The sequence below is a fragment of the Diceros bicornis genome, chromosome 23, assembly GCF_020826845.1.
Source record: "Diceros bicornis minor isolate mBicDic1 chromosome 23, mDicBic1.mat.cur, whole genome shotgun sequence".
Taxonomy (NCBI): domain Eukaryota; kingdom Metazoa; phylum Chordata; class Mammalia; order Perissodactyla; family Rhinocerotidae; genus Diceros; species Diceros bicornis.
Window position 1 is genome coordinate 11,622,791 of NC_080762.1, and position 15,052 is coordinate 11,637,842.

The following is a 15,052-nucleotide window of genomic DNA, read 5'->3' on the forward strand; positions in this document are numbered from 1 at the left end:
ACTAGGGCTTTTGTGCCAGAGAGCTGGGCTCAAATCCCTGCTTCACGTGGACCCGCAGCGGGACCTTCCAAGAGTTACTTGGCTTCTAGGTTTTTTCATTTGTAAAACAGGCTACTACCTGCGGTAGATCATGATGAGTAGTAAATTAAATAATGCAATAGAGCATCTAGCCCAGGAGACACTCCTCCAAAATAGGTTCTTTCTGCTCTCACACCTGATGCTGCTTCTCCTTCCTACTCTCTGAAAACTCTTTCAAACGGCTTTTTTCTTTTTATAAATGTATCGAGAACTTAATTGGGTAAATTTAAACTTTAGAACATAGGAAATATAAAAACCAATTCTGTAAGAATCAAAAATATATGGGGTCATTTAAAAATATAGGTGAATAAAAGAAGAAAACACAAATCATCCATTTTACCCCCATTCAGAGCAAACCAAGGTTTGCATTTTGATGAGTACATATATACTTCCAGCAGCTCTCCATCCTCCGTTTTATATGTATATGAGTTCTTTTTTCAAACAAAAATGGAATCTTAGTCTATACGCTATTGCCAACCTGCTTTTCCACTGTAACAATTTTGTGAAAATTGTTTGTCATTAACTGTTTTTCTACATCATTTAAAAAATGGCACATTGTATTCCGTTTTCTGTCACTTATGTTATTTTTATTTTCCCACTATTTTAAACAACGCCATGATAGTCACCGTAGTTAAATCTAATACGCTCGTGATTGTTTCCTTAGGGTGAATTTCTACAAATAGAATTGTTGGGTCAAAGGTTCTTGATAACAAAGGCCAAATTGCCTTCCAAAATGATTTGATTACTCTCCCACCATCAATGTATTAGAGTGTTCTTCCCTTGCACCTTCCCCAATTCACTTCTAATTTGATTTTTCAAAATCACTTAAGCTGAAAAATCACTGCCGGTATTTAGTCTAATCTGCTGTCCTTCCCTCAGCCCAAACCCATTTGGGCATTTCTCCTACAGTGAGATTTCTCATAAGACAAATGTGATATAACAGGACAGATTAATTAGGGAATGAGATTTGCATTACGCAGACCACTCTGATTATAAACGGGCTGGACTCTGAGCTCAAGCTTGTAGTGCAACAGGTTTTTTAAGACATAGCTGCTTGGTTCAGTGACTGTACTTCTTGTTCTAACAATGACAAGAATGAATTACAACACACTGTATTAATGGGAGTGCTGGAGTTATGAGAGGAAAAGGAAGGTGTGTCCATTGAGTGAAAGCCGGAGCAATCACAGCCAGGTTACCAGGGGTTGGGGTTGGGGGAATGGGGAGATGATGGTCAAAGGGTACAAACTTCCAGTTATAAGATGAATAAGCTCTGAGGATCTAACGTACAGCATGGTGATCATAGTTAATAATACTGTATAATATACTTGAAACTAGCTAAGAGAGTAGATCTTAAATGTTCTCAGCACAAAAAAGAAATGGTAATTATGTGACCTGATGGAGGTGTTAGCTAAAGCTATGGTGGTAATCATTTTGCAATATATTAGTGTATCAAATCAACACATGTACACCTTAAACTTACACAATGTTATGTCAATTATACCTCAACAAAGCTGGGAAAAAGAGAATTATGATGCCTCTTTCATTCATGCTTATAACCATATTTACATGGTTATGTATTTTTAATTTTATGTTTAGTTAGTTGCAATGCTCATCACCAATTCTTTTATAAAATGACTTTTTCATTCTTGAGGACTAGATTTTGACACGTGTCTCAGTTAGAAAAGAACATCTCTCTCTCTCAGTAACTTTGTTCCAGGAAAAATATGACACAAAAGGTATGTTTCCTAAGACCTTGTATGTCTGAGAATACCCTGTTGTCTTTGAGCTTAAAAAACTTGAACATCACAGCTCTCAAGATTTCATTCCTCTGGTGTTCACTGCTGTCGAGAAGTATGTGCCCCACTCTCTTCTTTTGCTCTTTTGTAAGTAACTTTTTTTTTTTGTGGTGCAGAAGATTAGCCCTGAGCTAATATCCATTGCCAAGCCTCCTCTTTTTGCTGAGGAAGATTGACCCTGAGTTAACCTCTGTGCTCATTTTCCTCTGTTTTACATGTGGCATGCCGCCATAGCGTGGTTTAATGAGCGGTGCATAGGTCCGCGCCCAGGATCCGAACTTGCAAACCCTGGGCCGCTGAAGCGGAGTGCGCGAACTTAACCACTATGCCACCAGGCTGGCCCTAAGTAACATTTTTTTAAAGATCGTTCTTGCCATTTATCCACGACCTAGAAACATTTGCCACAGTTTACCTAAGTGTTGAGCTACCCCTTTAATTCCGCCTAAATACGGTGAACTCTCGATTTCTAAAGTCAGGTAAGAGTTTCAGCTCAAGAAAGCGTTCTTCCTATCTTATACCATGTCTGCATCTTATACTTACACCACTGCTTCTACTCCCTTTGTTCTGACGTCTTCGCCAAGAACATCTTTGATTCTTAGACACTTCACTCACGCCTCCCATATCTGTTGTCTTCTCTCTTATCACTTGCTTTCCTTCTGCAACAATCTGTACATTCTGGGGGCACTCATCAGATTTGTCCTGTTCACCACCTAGGTTTTCATGGTATGACTTCCTTTAAAGATCAAACATTAATCTGACTTCCTTGTTGGCCCTAAAAAGCACAGGCCTAATTATTTCCACCTAATAATTTCAATTTATTTTATACCCAAGTCCCTCAAGTCTTTATATTCTGCTTGAATTAAAAAACATTAATTAGGTTCTTGATACTCTCTTTCCACAGCAAAGTCCATTTTAATCCTCTATTCTGTGATTCTTTGAGCTTTAAAGTCAGAACGATCATTACTTTTGCATAGAAGAACACTGCTATTAAATGTTTGTGGCTTGACCTACTTTTACATTTGGAAATTAATTTATCAAAATAACATAACTTTGACTATCTGAACTTGCTATGTGAGACAAAGACAAATGACACACAGGAAATCTTCACACATGTGCTTAAAAAAAAAACCAAGAAAATGTAATCCGTGTAAGGATAAGTGTCAGGGTTGCCATCGTGGGAAAAAATTCAGTAGTCGGTTACTTTGTTGTTGGAGCGAAACCCAAAAAAGTTTAACAAAGGAAAAGTAGAGAATTTCATTTATTAGTTTACTCTTTTAAAGTTTCTTTCAAATTCAGGAAGGAAAACTATGATTTGAAATGATTAATATAGACATTACAGATTTACTATTGCAAACCTCAATTCATTCTTTACACTGCAGAGGTTTTCTCTAAATAAATCTTTGTGACTGTGATAATCACAAAACTGGCCATACCCAAGTGTTTTCTGTGTGTTAAAATACCCTCCCAATTCTCTTAAAATATCTACTTTAGTATCCAGGATTCTTAGTATTAATCTTTCATATTAAAACACTACAAAATCATAATATATTATTTCAATTTAGCTTGCCTCCCACAAGTATACAATTTCTCCATCTCTTTCAAATCTTACACCTGCATACCTGTTTCAGTTGAAGAACTTTCCTACTGAGATGTTATCCACATTTGTAAAATTCTCATTCCTATCTTCATTTTCATAGAAGCAAAGATGTGCACTTAAGGAATAATGCATTCCTTTACTATCAAAGAATTTTGTGATATAATTTATGCCACTTAATATATTTTGATACTTTAATATGGATGAAACATCTTTTGATACATATGTAAACATTCCAACATACTTGTGTCCAATTTAACTTAATAGCTGATTTTGAAAAATATATTAAGATGCATTTTATTAAACAATTCCTTAGGAGTATACATAAACAAACAGAATAAGTGAAAAAGTTCTATCTATCAGTAAATACAAGTACAAACATAGAAAGTTGAGTTCACTTATTCTAGAAGCTTCTTTTTAGATGCTTACTGTGCCAGGTGCCACATTAGGGCTGGATCTAGATTTATCTGACACCATCTGCCTCAATGTAATTACTCCACTTCCTTTTTCCTATTCCCCTCTCAAAAACAAAACAAAACATTTTTAGAATCATGCCACTTTGTTACAATGAGGCAATTCTAATGACTCAATCTTTCCGTAGCATCTTTTATCAGTATCTTAAGTGTTGTGTGCTTCTAAGTGTCAGGAGAGAGCAATGAATTATTACCCAAGGCTTACATGAGGCACAGATAAATCCAATTTAACAAGTAAAGACATTACTTTGTGAAAATATGCTTCCTTAGGTAGGTAATGTTATAGATGTGGAAATAGATACCTACAAAAAGTAATTCTTTTCTTTTATATTGATTATAGAACTTTACACTTGTCTGATGTTCTTTTTGCAAAGCCCTCAGGTTTACTCTATTCTATTATTCAGTTTTCTATATTTTATGATTAATATTAAAAATAACTATAAAATGTGTAATATGCAAAAAAATGAAGAAAACAAAATTCGCTTGCAATTTCCGTACCCAGAGAAAACAATGATCAATATATTGTTATAGATCCTTCTGGTCTGTGTTTCTATAAATTCATCATCATTTGTCATCCATTAACTTTCTGTTTCAACCCTCTGTGTGTTTCCCGGATTACTTCTCTGACATGTATGGATTTACCTCCCACCTTTAAGCAGCAATTTCCGGGCCTTTCACCTGAAATCTAGGCCCCTTGAGACAAATCCACTGGGCACTTCAAAAACATCTCCAAACACAAATTCTTATCTTCCTTCTTTCTTCTTGAGTTTTCTAGTTTGTCAATTCTGGACTCGGTTCTTTTTCTCCCTCACATGGTACATTGGTCACTAAATACTGCTGTTTCTATGAGAAAATCTCTCCTCAGGGAGCCCCTCCTCCTCTGCCCCCGTCTCGACCAGCACAACCTGCCTTCAGGCTCACTTCCACCCACTGTCCCTAGATTTATCATCTTAAAATGCAGAGTGAGTAGAGCTGCCCCAACAGCTCCACACTGACTATGGGATAAAGTTCAAATCATTAGTATGGCTGACAAGATCCTCCCATTTTAGTGTCTCTTCCCCCCAGACTAGAGCCACCAAAAGAAGCCGTGAACTGGAACTGAGATGACCTGAGGTCTAAGGCTCCACCTAGTGGTACAGAACAACATCCTAAGATGGAAATCAGGGAATATGCCACGTCAGCCCTATGAGATCAATGGAACCTGCAACTCAGGTGTTTGTCACCTACAGTCAGATGTGAAAAGGGACAAGGAACCCTGGAATTCAATGGCCCACCCAGTGGTTTTATCTAAGCACTGGATTCTCCTAAGGAAATGCCCCAAACCTCCCAACCAGTTGTTATCATGGCCATTCTTGAGAGAAGATGAAAAGCCATGATGACATCTCTTTACTTATTGCTACTAGATAAAATCACAAGATAATTCTGACCCAACTGTTGTCCTATTGCCTCTTTCCTTCCAGAATTTTCGTGGAACTCAAATCAAAACACGGGTATTCATTCATCTATGTATTAATTCATCCACTCAATGCACATTTAAAGAGCAGCTGTAACACTGCAGAAACTACACAAAGCTAATAATACAGGGTCCAAGTCACGACAGCCTGTAAATAGAGAAGCAGACAAATAAATCCATGATGACAATGCAGAAGGGAAGTCTAACTTGGCCAGGGACAGGGAGGGCTTCCTGGAAGAAATGATGATTGAGCTGATTTTGTGAAGTCAAGTGAGAGTCAGTTAGATAGAGTAGAGTGAAGGTATTGTTTCAGAGGCAAGGCGTTACACACGCAACAGAGGGCAGCACATTAAAAAGCTACCCTAATGCAGCATCCACGGTTAGCACAGCATCATGACTAAAAAGAAACCTCAGTGGATAGGACACTATCAGCCTTCTTCAGGGAAACCCCCCAGAGCAAAATGTCTCCACTTTAAAATACTTTTTGAGCAGCAGTAAAGTAAGGATGAAAAAAAGATAATATTTTAAGCTGCACAACTATTAAAATCACACATTTTCAAATGTCCAGTGTGTACAAATCATAAGTAAAAGAAGATGTGAAACGCAATTTTCCTTAATCTTCTTCCTCATTTTGGAAATAAAGGATGATACCCAACCCTTTAAATTTCAAGAGGAAGTTTATTAATCACACCCTCTGTCAATAGGTTGACAGTTACACCTTTTTATAAAATACTGAATGGCTTGAGATTAAAAGCATCCACTAAGCTATGTAATACATGATATAATCCCCTTAGCCCACTGGAATGCTCCAACCACACGCTTTCCACTGCAGATACCGCATCGCCTCTGTTGGAGCAATGTCAGCAGAGCCACACTTACGACCACCCTAATGGCAGCCCATTTTATCTTTAATGAGCACTGTTAGAAAGTTATATTGAACACGGAGGCAAGATCTGTCTCCCAGTAACTGTGGCATTAACTGGGATCAAGTTTGGGGCCCTCTGGAACGAGTTCCTGCCACGAGCCCACGTTTCATATACTATACTGCAGTTCATTCTCAGAGACCCCCTCACTCTTCTCTCTAGCCTAGCAATCTTGAGTACACTGTAACCGGTATGCCACACCAAGTTTTGACGCTGGTTCCCTTCCTTTGCATCCTCTTTTGAACATACTCCAGGCCTGCATGTGATGGGAGCAGTAGGTGTGAGATAGCTGGTCCAAGTACAGTGGGATCATCGCCTCCATCCTGCTGGATATGCCACTTTTGCTGATGCAGGGTCAGATGAAATGGCTATTCTGAGAAACTCTCTAACACTGTGGACTCATTTTAAGATTCCCCTTAACGAAAACTCCCAAGTCGTCGTCTTTTTCGTAACTGACAGATGCTAGGTCATGTCTCCTCCATTTTCTATTGCTAGCTGATGCCAAAAAGTACAGGCATTTCTATCAACACTTTTATGGATATGTCTATATACATTAAGAAAGATATTTCTCATATAGGAAAAGTGACCATTCCTTTGATAAATATTTATTAGCACATACTCTATGCTAGGCACTGTGCTAGATGCTGGGAACATAAAGTTAAATGAGACACACCAACATTATTTCATTGCCATCCCTTTACACAAGGCTGTGTATATAAAGCAAGGGCCATTGGCACATAGCAGCTGCTTAATAAACTGTTACTATTATTATGATTACACATTATAGTCTTTTCAAAATTATTACAGATTTTTAAAATGAAAATATCACAGTATTGCCACCAATACTCACCAATACTATAATATCTCTTTAGTTCTGTACGCCTGATCTCCTTTAACTGATTATTTTTTCTCTTTTTTTTCTCATCAGTAATATAGTCCTCTTCCACAGCAATGTTGCACTTGTCTTGTTCTAAACTGACTGTAGTAGCATCTTCTTTTCCAGTGTGAGTCCTGGTAGCAATGGCTGAGGCTGTCTCTACATTTTGTTTGGCTTGTTTTTTCTTTTTCAGTCTAGGAATGAGAAAAAAAGGAAAAACATTGGAGAAATGATTTGCTAGGAGGAATTATTAGTTTCATGGTCTTGGGCTTTGAGAAACTGATACAGAAAACACTTTCCTTAAATTATTGTTAATTACATTTTCCTGTTATTTTTTTTTCTTTTCCAATCACTTAAAAATTCTTAGGTGGAGACCTATAGCTTTTCCTCAATTTTATATCCTCAATACTTACGTCTCAGAAAATTATTGTGAAATGCTCTAGGCCTGAGGAGAAACTAGATTCTTCTATGGGCTATTTAATGTTGAGTATTTTTTATCAAGATATACAGCTACCCTACTATGATGCCATGTTTGGACTCTTATATTTAAAAAAAAAAGAGTTTCTGGTTTTTAATGGTATCTTTGGACTAGTGAGCAAGCACATTTGTAAAAAAAAATGCTTTATAATTGGCTCACATGCTGAGTATAAAGGTTTGGCAAGGTATGACATGGTTCAGGTCTAAGTAATTCTTTTCCTTTATACATATGATAGTCCTAATGAAGAAAGAGCTGCATTTCCTAAGACAGAAAATGCCATGATGACAATATATGGTTGTCACTATGATTGCTAATAGCTGATACATCAGTTAACATATTTGCCGTTTTCAATTTTTTACTCCTGAGTTAAAGATGTATAAGAGATAAAGTTTATCACAATTCACTGAAATCCAGTAATTCAAAATATTGTCCAATTGATGTAGCACTTTAATTAATTGATGTGTCACTCTGTACTTACTAGTCCTTCTTAAAAACGTTTTTACCTTCCCAGAATGTAAAGAACAAGGGTCTCGGCCTCTACTATAGTGGCAGTCTGCTCACAGGTAAATATGTTTTAATTAGGACCCTTTCCCCTGTCCTTTCTATCTAGGCACAGCCACCTATCTCTCACACGTTTATTTCCTTTGCTCTCTTGAGCATCTATACGATTTGATGTTGGACAAGGATAAGGAAATATATGGGGAGAAAAATGAGATAACAGTAGGATAATACAGGGACTAAGGTTTCATTTTATGCTGCTTTGCTCTGTGATGTTGGACAAATCAATTTAACAGTCTGGAGAGGTCCCTCGCTGAGGCTTAGCTATCTAACAAGGTCTTTTATCAGGACCAACTGAGATAATATATGTCAACATTTAACACAAACAGAAGCAGAAATAGTAAAATATCCCATAACACAATCATATAACGACATGAGAACTAAGCATGGTGAGAAACATAACACATTCAGCTTTTGAGAAAAAGGTCCCATATTTCAACAAAATATTTCAATTAGCTATCTTAATGTTTACTTGCTAAAAAAGAATTGAAACAAGCAAAACCACAAACCAAACCAAACTGGAGACTCATGAAAAGGAATTATATTCAGTCAACACATTTTTATTTTCTATCCTCAGATTTTAAACTGTTTTTTCTGGTAAAAGAGTAGGTGGCTTTCTGTAAAGTTGAGTTAGATAATGCTCTTAATAAAACAACTTCTCTCTTGATCAAGATTACTGTAAGAGGCTGAAATTCATATGCAGTAACCTAGACATCGCACAGGGATCAGCTCTTCGCTTAGGGAGGTCTATGCAAAAAGCTGATTTCTGCATGTGAAAGGCTGGCTGTGGATGTGCTGATCTTGTTCTGATATATCGGCTTATCAAAAACACGCTTGAGATGAACCTTATTGTCCACTTCTAAGAAAGGTTCCTTCTAGGAGGAGGGAAAAGAGACATCAAAAATTAGTTCTGTGCAGCTTGAGGTGTGTTGCTTCTCAATCTTCTGAATTTTTCCACTTTAAGTTGATTTAAATGTCCTCATTTCATTGTCCCCATGATAATTAAACTCACTCAGATCTAGGGCACATGTTTTGATGAACGGCAGCACTGTTTGGGGACATCTCATTAGACTGATTTTCACACGTGCAAATAACAAAATGGGATACATTGTTTTATTCATTTTCCTCCTTTTCCACATGGACCATTACTATCAACACATACAGCCAAACATAGTGGTTATGTCAGAAGAAAATGCTAGAAAATAGCAATACCAAACTTGTTTAACAGAAAACAAGGTACCATTTAATAGTCCACTAATTTTACCATCAGCTACGTCTTCTTGTTTTGACTAGAGTACTCATGAGTATTTGTTTTCCTAGAGGTTATCACTATGACTGGAACATTCTGATCTTGCTGCTGGAAATCAGACGTGAGTTCTGGGAGCCCACTGTAAAATCCTTCCTTCAAAGCATGGAAATACATTTTTAACATCTTTTCTAAGGGGGAATAAATGCCAATCTGATGGTATAGCTAACGCTCTTCAAACATTCCTGTTTAGGGTTCTTATCTTTTAGGCCTTCTCTTTTGTTCCTCAAGTCAGTATCTATCATTGTTAGTCTCACAATAGGGTTTTGTTATCATTAAATTAAGGTAAACTGAAAACACAAGGTTATACAAGAAAATAAAGTCCTTTTATTTCACCTAAGCTTTTTTAATGACCCCAGATGTACACATTTATATGGTGGCCTAAAAAAGTACTTGGCAAATCATCTTAAACAGATGAGTGACTGGAAATAATGAGACATATTTAACATTTGATTGCTGTGACTATAAATTTTAAAAAAAAACACCTTTATTTTGTGCTGCTACATTTGTCTTGCTTTCAGATAGATCACATTTACATAAAACAAGTGTTTACTACTCAATCTTCTTTCACTATTGTAACCAAGCCTTGTCAATTCTCTCCATAAATCTCTCCCTCTCAATTTCACCTTCTCTTCTTCATCTCTGCTGCTGCTGAATCATTTCAGGCTTTCATCATCTCTCTGCCTGCACCATGTTTTACATATAAATAATTATTTTTTGTTTTATTATGAAAAGAATACATGTTCAAAATAGAAAATTTTGAAAATGCAGAAAAGTAAAAAGAATAACACTTAAATGAAATGCTCATACTAAGAAGCAGTCACCGTCTCGGGGAGATAATGTGAAAGCCAGAAGACAGGGGCAGTTACACTAGCCAGACCTCCCTCAAGGGCAGAAGAAGCAGGCCATGGGGCTCACCATCAGGATTCTGAGCTGCTTCTTTGTTCCTTCCCATAAAGGAATATTAAAGGGATTATTTTGGAATCTCTTGCTGCTTTACATTAAGATTGAGTGCACTTACAGGACACATGTATACCTCATTTTTTCCCTACTAGCATCCCAACCCCAAGTTAGCAGACTGAAGAAAGACATAAGGTGATGCTGCTAAAGAAATCATTTTTATTAGCTAAATGCAAACTGTTTCCTCTGAAGCTTTTTCCTTTACTGAAGGAAGTGAGTTCAGGGGACTGGCAGCAATCAGAGCGAGGGCCTTGAGCAAGTTCCTTTCTTTGTCTCCACAGAGGTCTCTCCTGTTGCTTGCTGACATCGAGTGAAATGCAACACAAAAGGCACCAAAAGATGAGATAAGGCACTAGAGGGCAAGCTTCATGAGGGCAGGGATTTGTCTAGGTTTTGTTACACTCCGTAGACCCGGGCCTATGCATGATACACGTTAGGTACTCAATACATACTTCTTGAATGAATGAATGGATAAACGAGGTTATGTTCTGATTTGGTTGAGATCTGCTCTCCCAGCCTGTGATCTCCTACAAATATGCCATTTCACAGTCTTCTCTGATAAGGAGCATGTTCCCAAAAATAAACTCCCATCTCCTTATTTAGATACTTGATTTGAAAAGAAAAATATATATTAACCACATATAATTAAAAGTGTCTTAAACTATAGACTTCTTTAACTAATATTATGTTAGTAGTTCTATATGACTCTTTCTTTAATTCCATAATTTGAGGTCCATGAGTTTCTGTAAAAAGTGCCACAGACATAAATATCTAGCATGGCATTGTTCAATATGGTAGCTGCTATCCAGCCACCTGTGGTTACTAAATTTAATGAAAATCAAATAAAAATCTAAAGTTTAGTTCTTCAGTTGCAAGAACCACATTTCAAGAGCTCAAGAGACTCAAGTGCTAGTGGGCACTGCACTGGACAACCCACATATAGAACACTCTATCACCACGGAAAGTACTGGACAGCACTGACCTACAGCTACCAATTCAACAGTTAGCCCTATTAGCAAGAGATTAGAGGGAAGGGTAAAGATAGAAATCATTTAAGACTTAAAGCTTATTGAGTATATGCATAGAATATGTCTACAAGCGCACACAAAAAAATTGGTAAAGTGAGTTTCCAGCAAAAGAAAGTTAATAACCAGTGGGAAAGAGAGAGTACGAAACATTACTTTTCATTGTATTCTCCTTTGTACCTTTTGGATTTTATACTACATATAAAGCTAGTCAAAAAAAGTTTTTTAAGTATTTAGTCTTTGAAGTCTCCTTCCTACGATAAGAATAATTTAACACTCACATAGAGTCAAATTTAAAAGACTGCGTTTTACATTTTGAAAAAGATTATTATGACAAGTTTGAAAGAGTTTTCTTCTAACAGCAAGTACTATTGAGTTCACTAATGAACCAGGCACATGCTGTGTACTTTACAAATATTATCCTGTCCTCACAAAAGCCCAACAGGGTAGGCGATCTTATCTCTGTGTTACAGATAAGAAAAGGAACGCTGAGAAAAATTAGGGCCATTTCCCAAGGTTACAGGGCACAGTTAAGTTGTGGAGCAGGAATTCGCAAAGCTAGGTTTAAGCCAGTGGCCACAGGGCCTCTCAGGTCCTCTCCAGAAAGTGTACCACAGCATATACGAATATCTCCACTTTAAAATAAAATCCACTGGACTTTGGCAGCTTTATGAACTATTTTGGGGAAACTCCCCCTGGCAAGGCAGTGGGCTTCAGTGGAGAACATGCTCACAGAAAGGAAAGATTTAGTTCTGGGCTTGGCTCCCTGTGTAATCAGTTGTGACCCTCTTTGGAAATATGATAAACTTTCCAGGACTTCTAAGATAAACAAAAGCAAGAGGCTGACATGACTTTCAAGGTCCTGTCTGGCTCTAACCGTTTACATTTGGCTGAGATTAGGAAACGTGCTAAAGCTGTTTTGAGGTTAAAACAAAAACAAAAAAAACACTTTTAAATCCAAACTCAACCTTCCCCAGAGTCTGCACTTCCCTGCGCTCCCTCACATCTGAGGACATTTTCCTTCCACTGCAGAGTTTCCAGCCCTGGGAAAGTCCAGAGTCCAAGATAGAGACACTATTCATATACAAAAGACGTAAAAAACAAAAAAAGCAAAGAAGCTCTGCTCTACGATTTGGAGCTAATAGCTCCATGAAGAAAAGTAGAAAATGTCAAAACTGACCAGCTATGAGAGCAATATAGTCTTCTTTTTGTTTGTTTGTTTTTAAATTTCCTTAAGTGTACCCCTTGGTGTCTCATTTCATAGAGGTAAAGAAAGGATGAGATGTGGTCTGTGGAACTCCAGAGAACATGTTAACGGATGTGAGGAAGTTGTAGAATAATAAACGTGTGTTTAATATAACTTTCTAACAAAGCAATCCAATAATGGAACTGGCTGCTTACAAAGTAGTGAACTCCCCATGACTGGAAGTATTCAAGCAGGTCAGGTCCACATTCTGACCTCCAAAACCACATGTGACAGCGCTGCATATTTTTTTTGAGCTATGTTGACATAAAACATTATATTAGTTTCAGGCATACAACTTAATGATTAAATATTTGTATATACTGTGAAATGATCACCACGATAAGTCTAGTTAGCATCTATGACTACACATAGTGAAAATTTTTTTGTGTGATGCGAACTTTTACGATCTACTCTCTTAATTTTCAAATATGCAATACAGTATTATTAACTATAGTCAACATGCTGTACATTACATCCCCAGAACTTATTCATTTTATAACTGGAAGTCTGTACTTTTTGACTAGTTTTATCTATTTCGCCCACCCCCCCCATATATTCTTCTTCAATACAAACATTTCTCCACAAATTGCCTCTGTAGGTAAATAAGAGTACTAACGTATAAGACGTATATGTAATACTATTTCATGAAAAAAGTTATAGAACAGCATTATAATATGACCCTATTTTTGTGTAAAACAAAAAATAAAGCAAAACCCTCCCAAACCAACAACTATCCTATTTAGATATATAGGTACATAGGTTCAGACGTATAGGTATGGGAAAATCATTGGTCACTTGGGAAGGAGAGAGAAGAGGGGCAACTTTTACTTTACGTTTATATAATTAAGTGTTGAATTTTTTGTACAGCAAGGGTATATTACTTTTGTAATTATAAGGCCAATAAATTGGTAAAAATTAAATATCTGCAGCTATGGCAACATTTCGCTAAGTTCCGTTCAGTGGTTTATTCTCTCTCCCGAGTCCCCTATCACAGTGAATTCTTGCTCACAGCACCTTCTCTATCCCACAGAGCTGGTCTGTCGCCCTCAGGGGACCTTCTCCTGGCTCTAGTTCTTGGCTGTTTCACTGCAACCTTGTCATTGTCCTGTTCTGACCTCCAGAGTCCAAGCTGCTTTTTCCTGGTTACCTAAATCCGACTCTTGCCATTCCCAGACTCAGGGAAACGGGGGCCTTGCCAAGGAAGGAGCTCACCTGTGGGCCAGAAACATCTGCGTCTGAATCCTCACTTGTTCTGTCCTAGGTGTGCGTCCTTGGGCAAGTTACTAAATCTAAGCCTCAGGTGCCTTGTCCCGGAAATGGAAATATGGCCTTGGGTGATTTTTTTGTGATGATTAAACTAAATAATACACAGAAAGCTTACTTTTACTATTAAACACAATGTGTGCCTGGTTCCCAGTAAGAGTCAATAACAAGAAATTTCTGCTTTGCTGTGCTACAGTGTTGTCATTACCTGGGGATATCTCAGGGTCCAAGAAAATGAGGTAACAAATGAAGCAGTGTAACACAATAAGAAGGTTAGATTCTAGATATTATTCTAGATATGTCTAGACTAATCTAGATAGGTAAAATTCTAGATATTATTGTGTGTACATTTTATTTTTCTCACTGTACAAAAACATTCATTTTATTAACTCTGTTATGAATTTAGTCACCAGTACAAAGCTATTTATTATTTTTAGAAGAATATCACTTCTAGTATTCCACTTCACTTTGTGTTTTCATAAAAGGAAGATCAGTTTTCAGTTTTCACTGCAAATTCCCAATTGTGATATACGCCAAATAAAATCAAACTTAAGGCCAAAAGGAGAAAAATAGTTAAAAAAACAAAACAAACAAAAAAACCCACTCACTTGATGAAAATTCTCTCTTGGAATTATAATCAAATAACACCAAAAAGTTTAGAAGTCATCACTGGAAAAATCTGTAGATGAACCTGATTCTAGCGCCAACCTTTGAGATGCATGTTCTTTTTTTCGCTTTGTCTAATTTTGATAATGAGATTTTTTGCTCCCTAAAAGAATTCGTCAGTTAAAATGGAAATACTGTGGTTCTAAAGAACCAATACAGTTAGAAAAAGAGATCTTTCGGCTCTGAGTTCAATAACTAGCAATATATCCACACAGGTGACGCACGCACACGCGCACACACACACACACACACACAATGCAATTTCCCTTGGCCTCAAGAAACAATAGCATTCTAATAAAGACCACTAAATAGAATGCCAATCAGGGACAAACCACAAAAATTTCCCTTTTTTAGGA

The 15,052-nt window shown here is 37.1% G+C and overlaps 1 protein-coding gene across 3 annotated transcripts in view; it reads right to left on the reverse strand.

Annotated features, from left to right (window-relative positions):
• Positions 1–15,052, reverse strand: part of NCOA7 (nuclear receptor coactivator 7) — a 149,857-nt gene that overhangs the window by 79,918 nt on the left and 54,887 nt on the right. For all 3 annotated transcript variants that reach the window (XM_058566351.1, XM_058566352.1, XM_058566350.1), the window contains exon 3: positions 7,168–7,388. In XM_058566351.1, the coding sequence (XP_058422334.1) occupies positions 7,168–7,388 (221 nt within the window). The remainder of the gene's footprint in view (positions 1–7,167; positions 7,389–15,052) is intronic.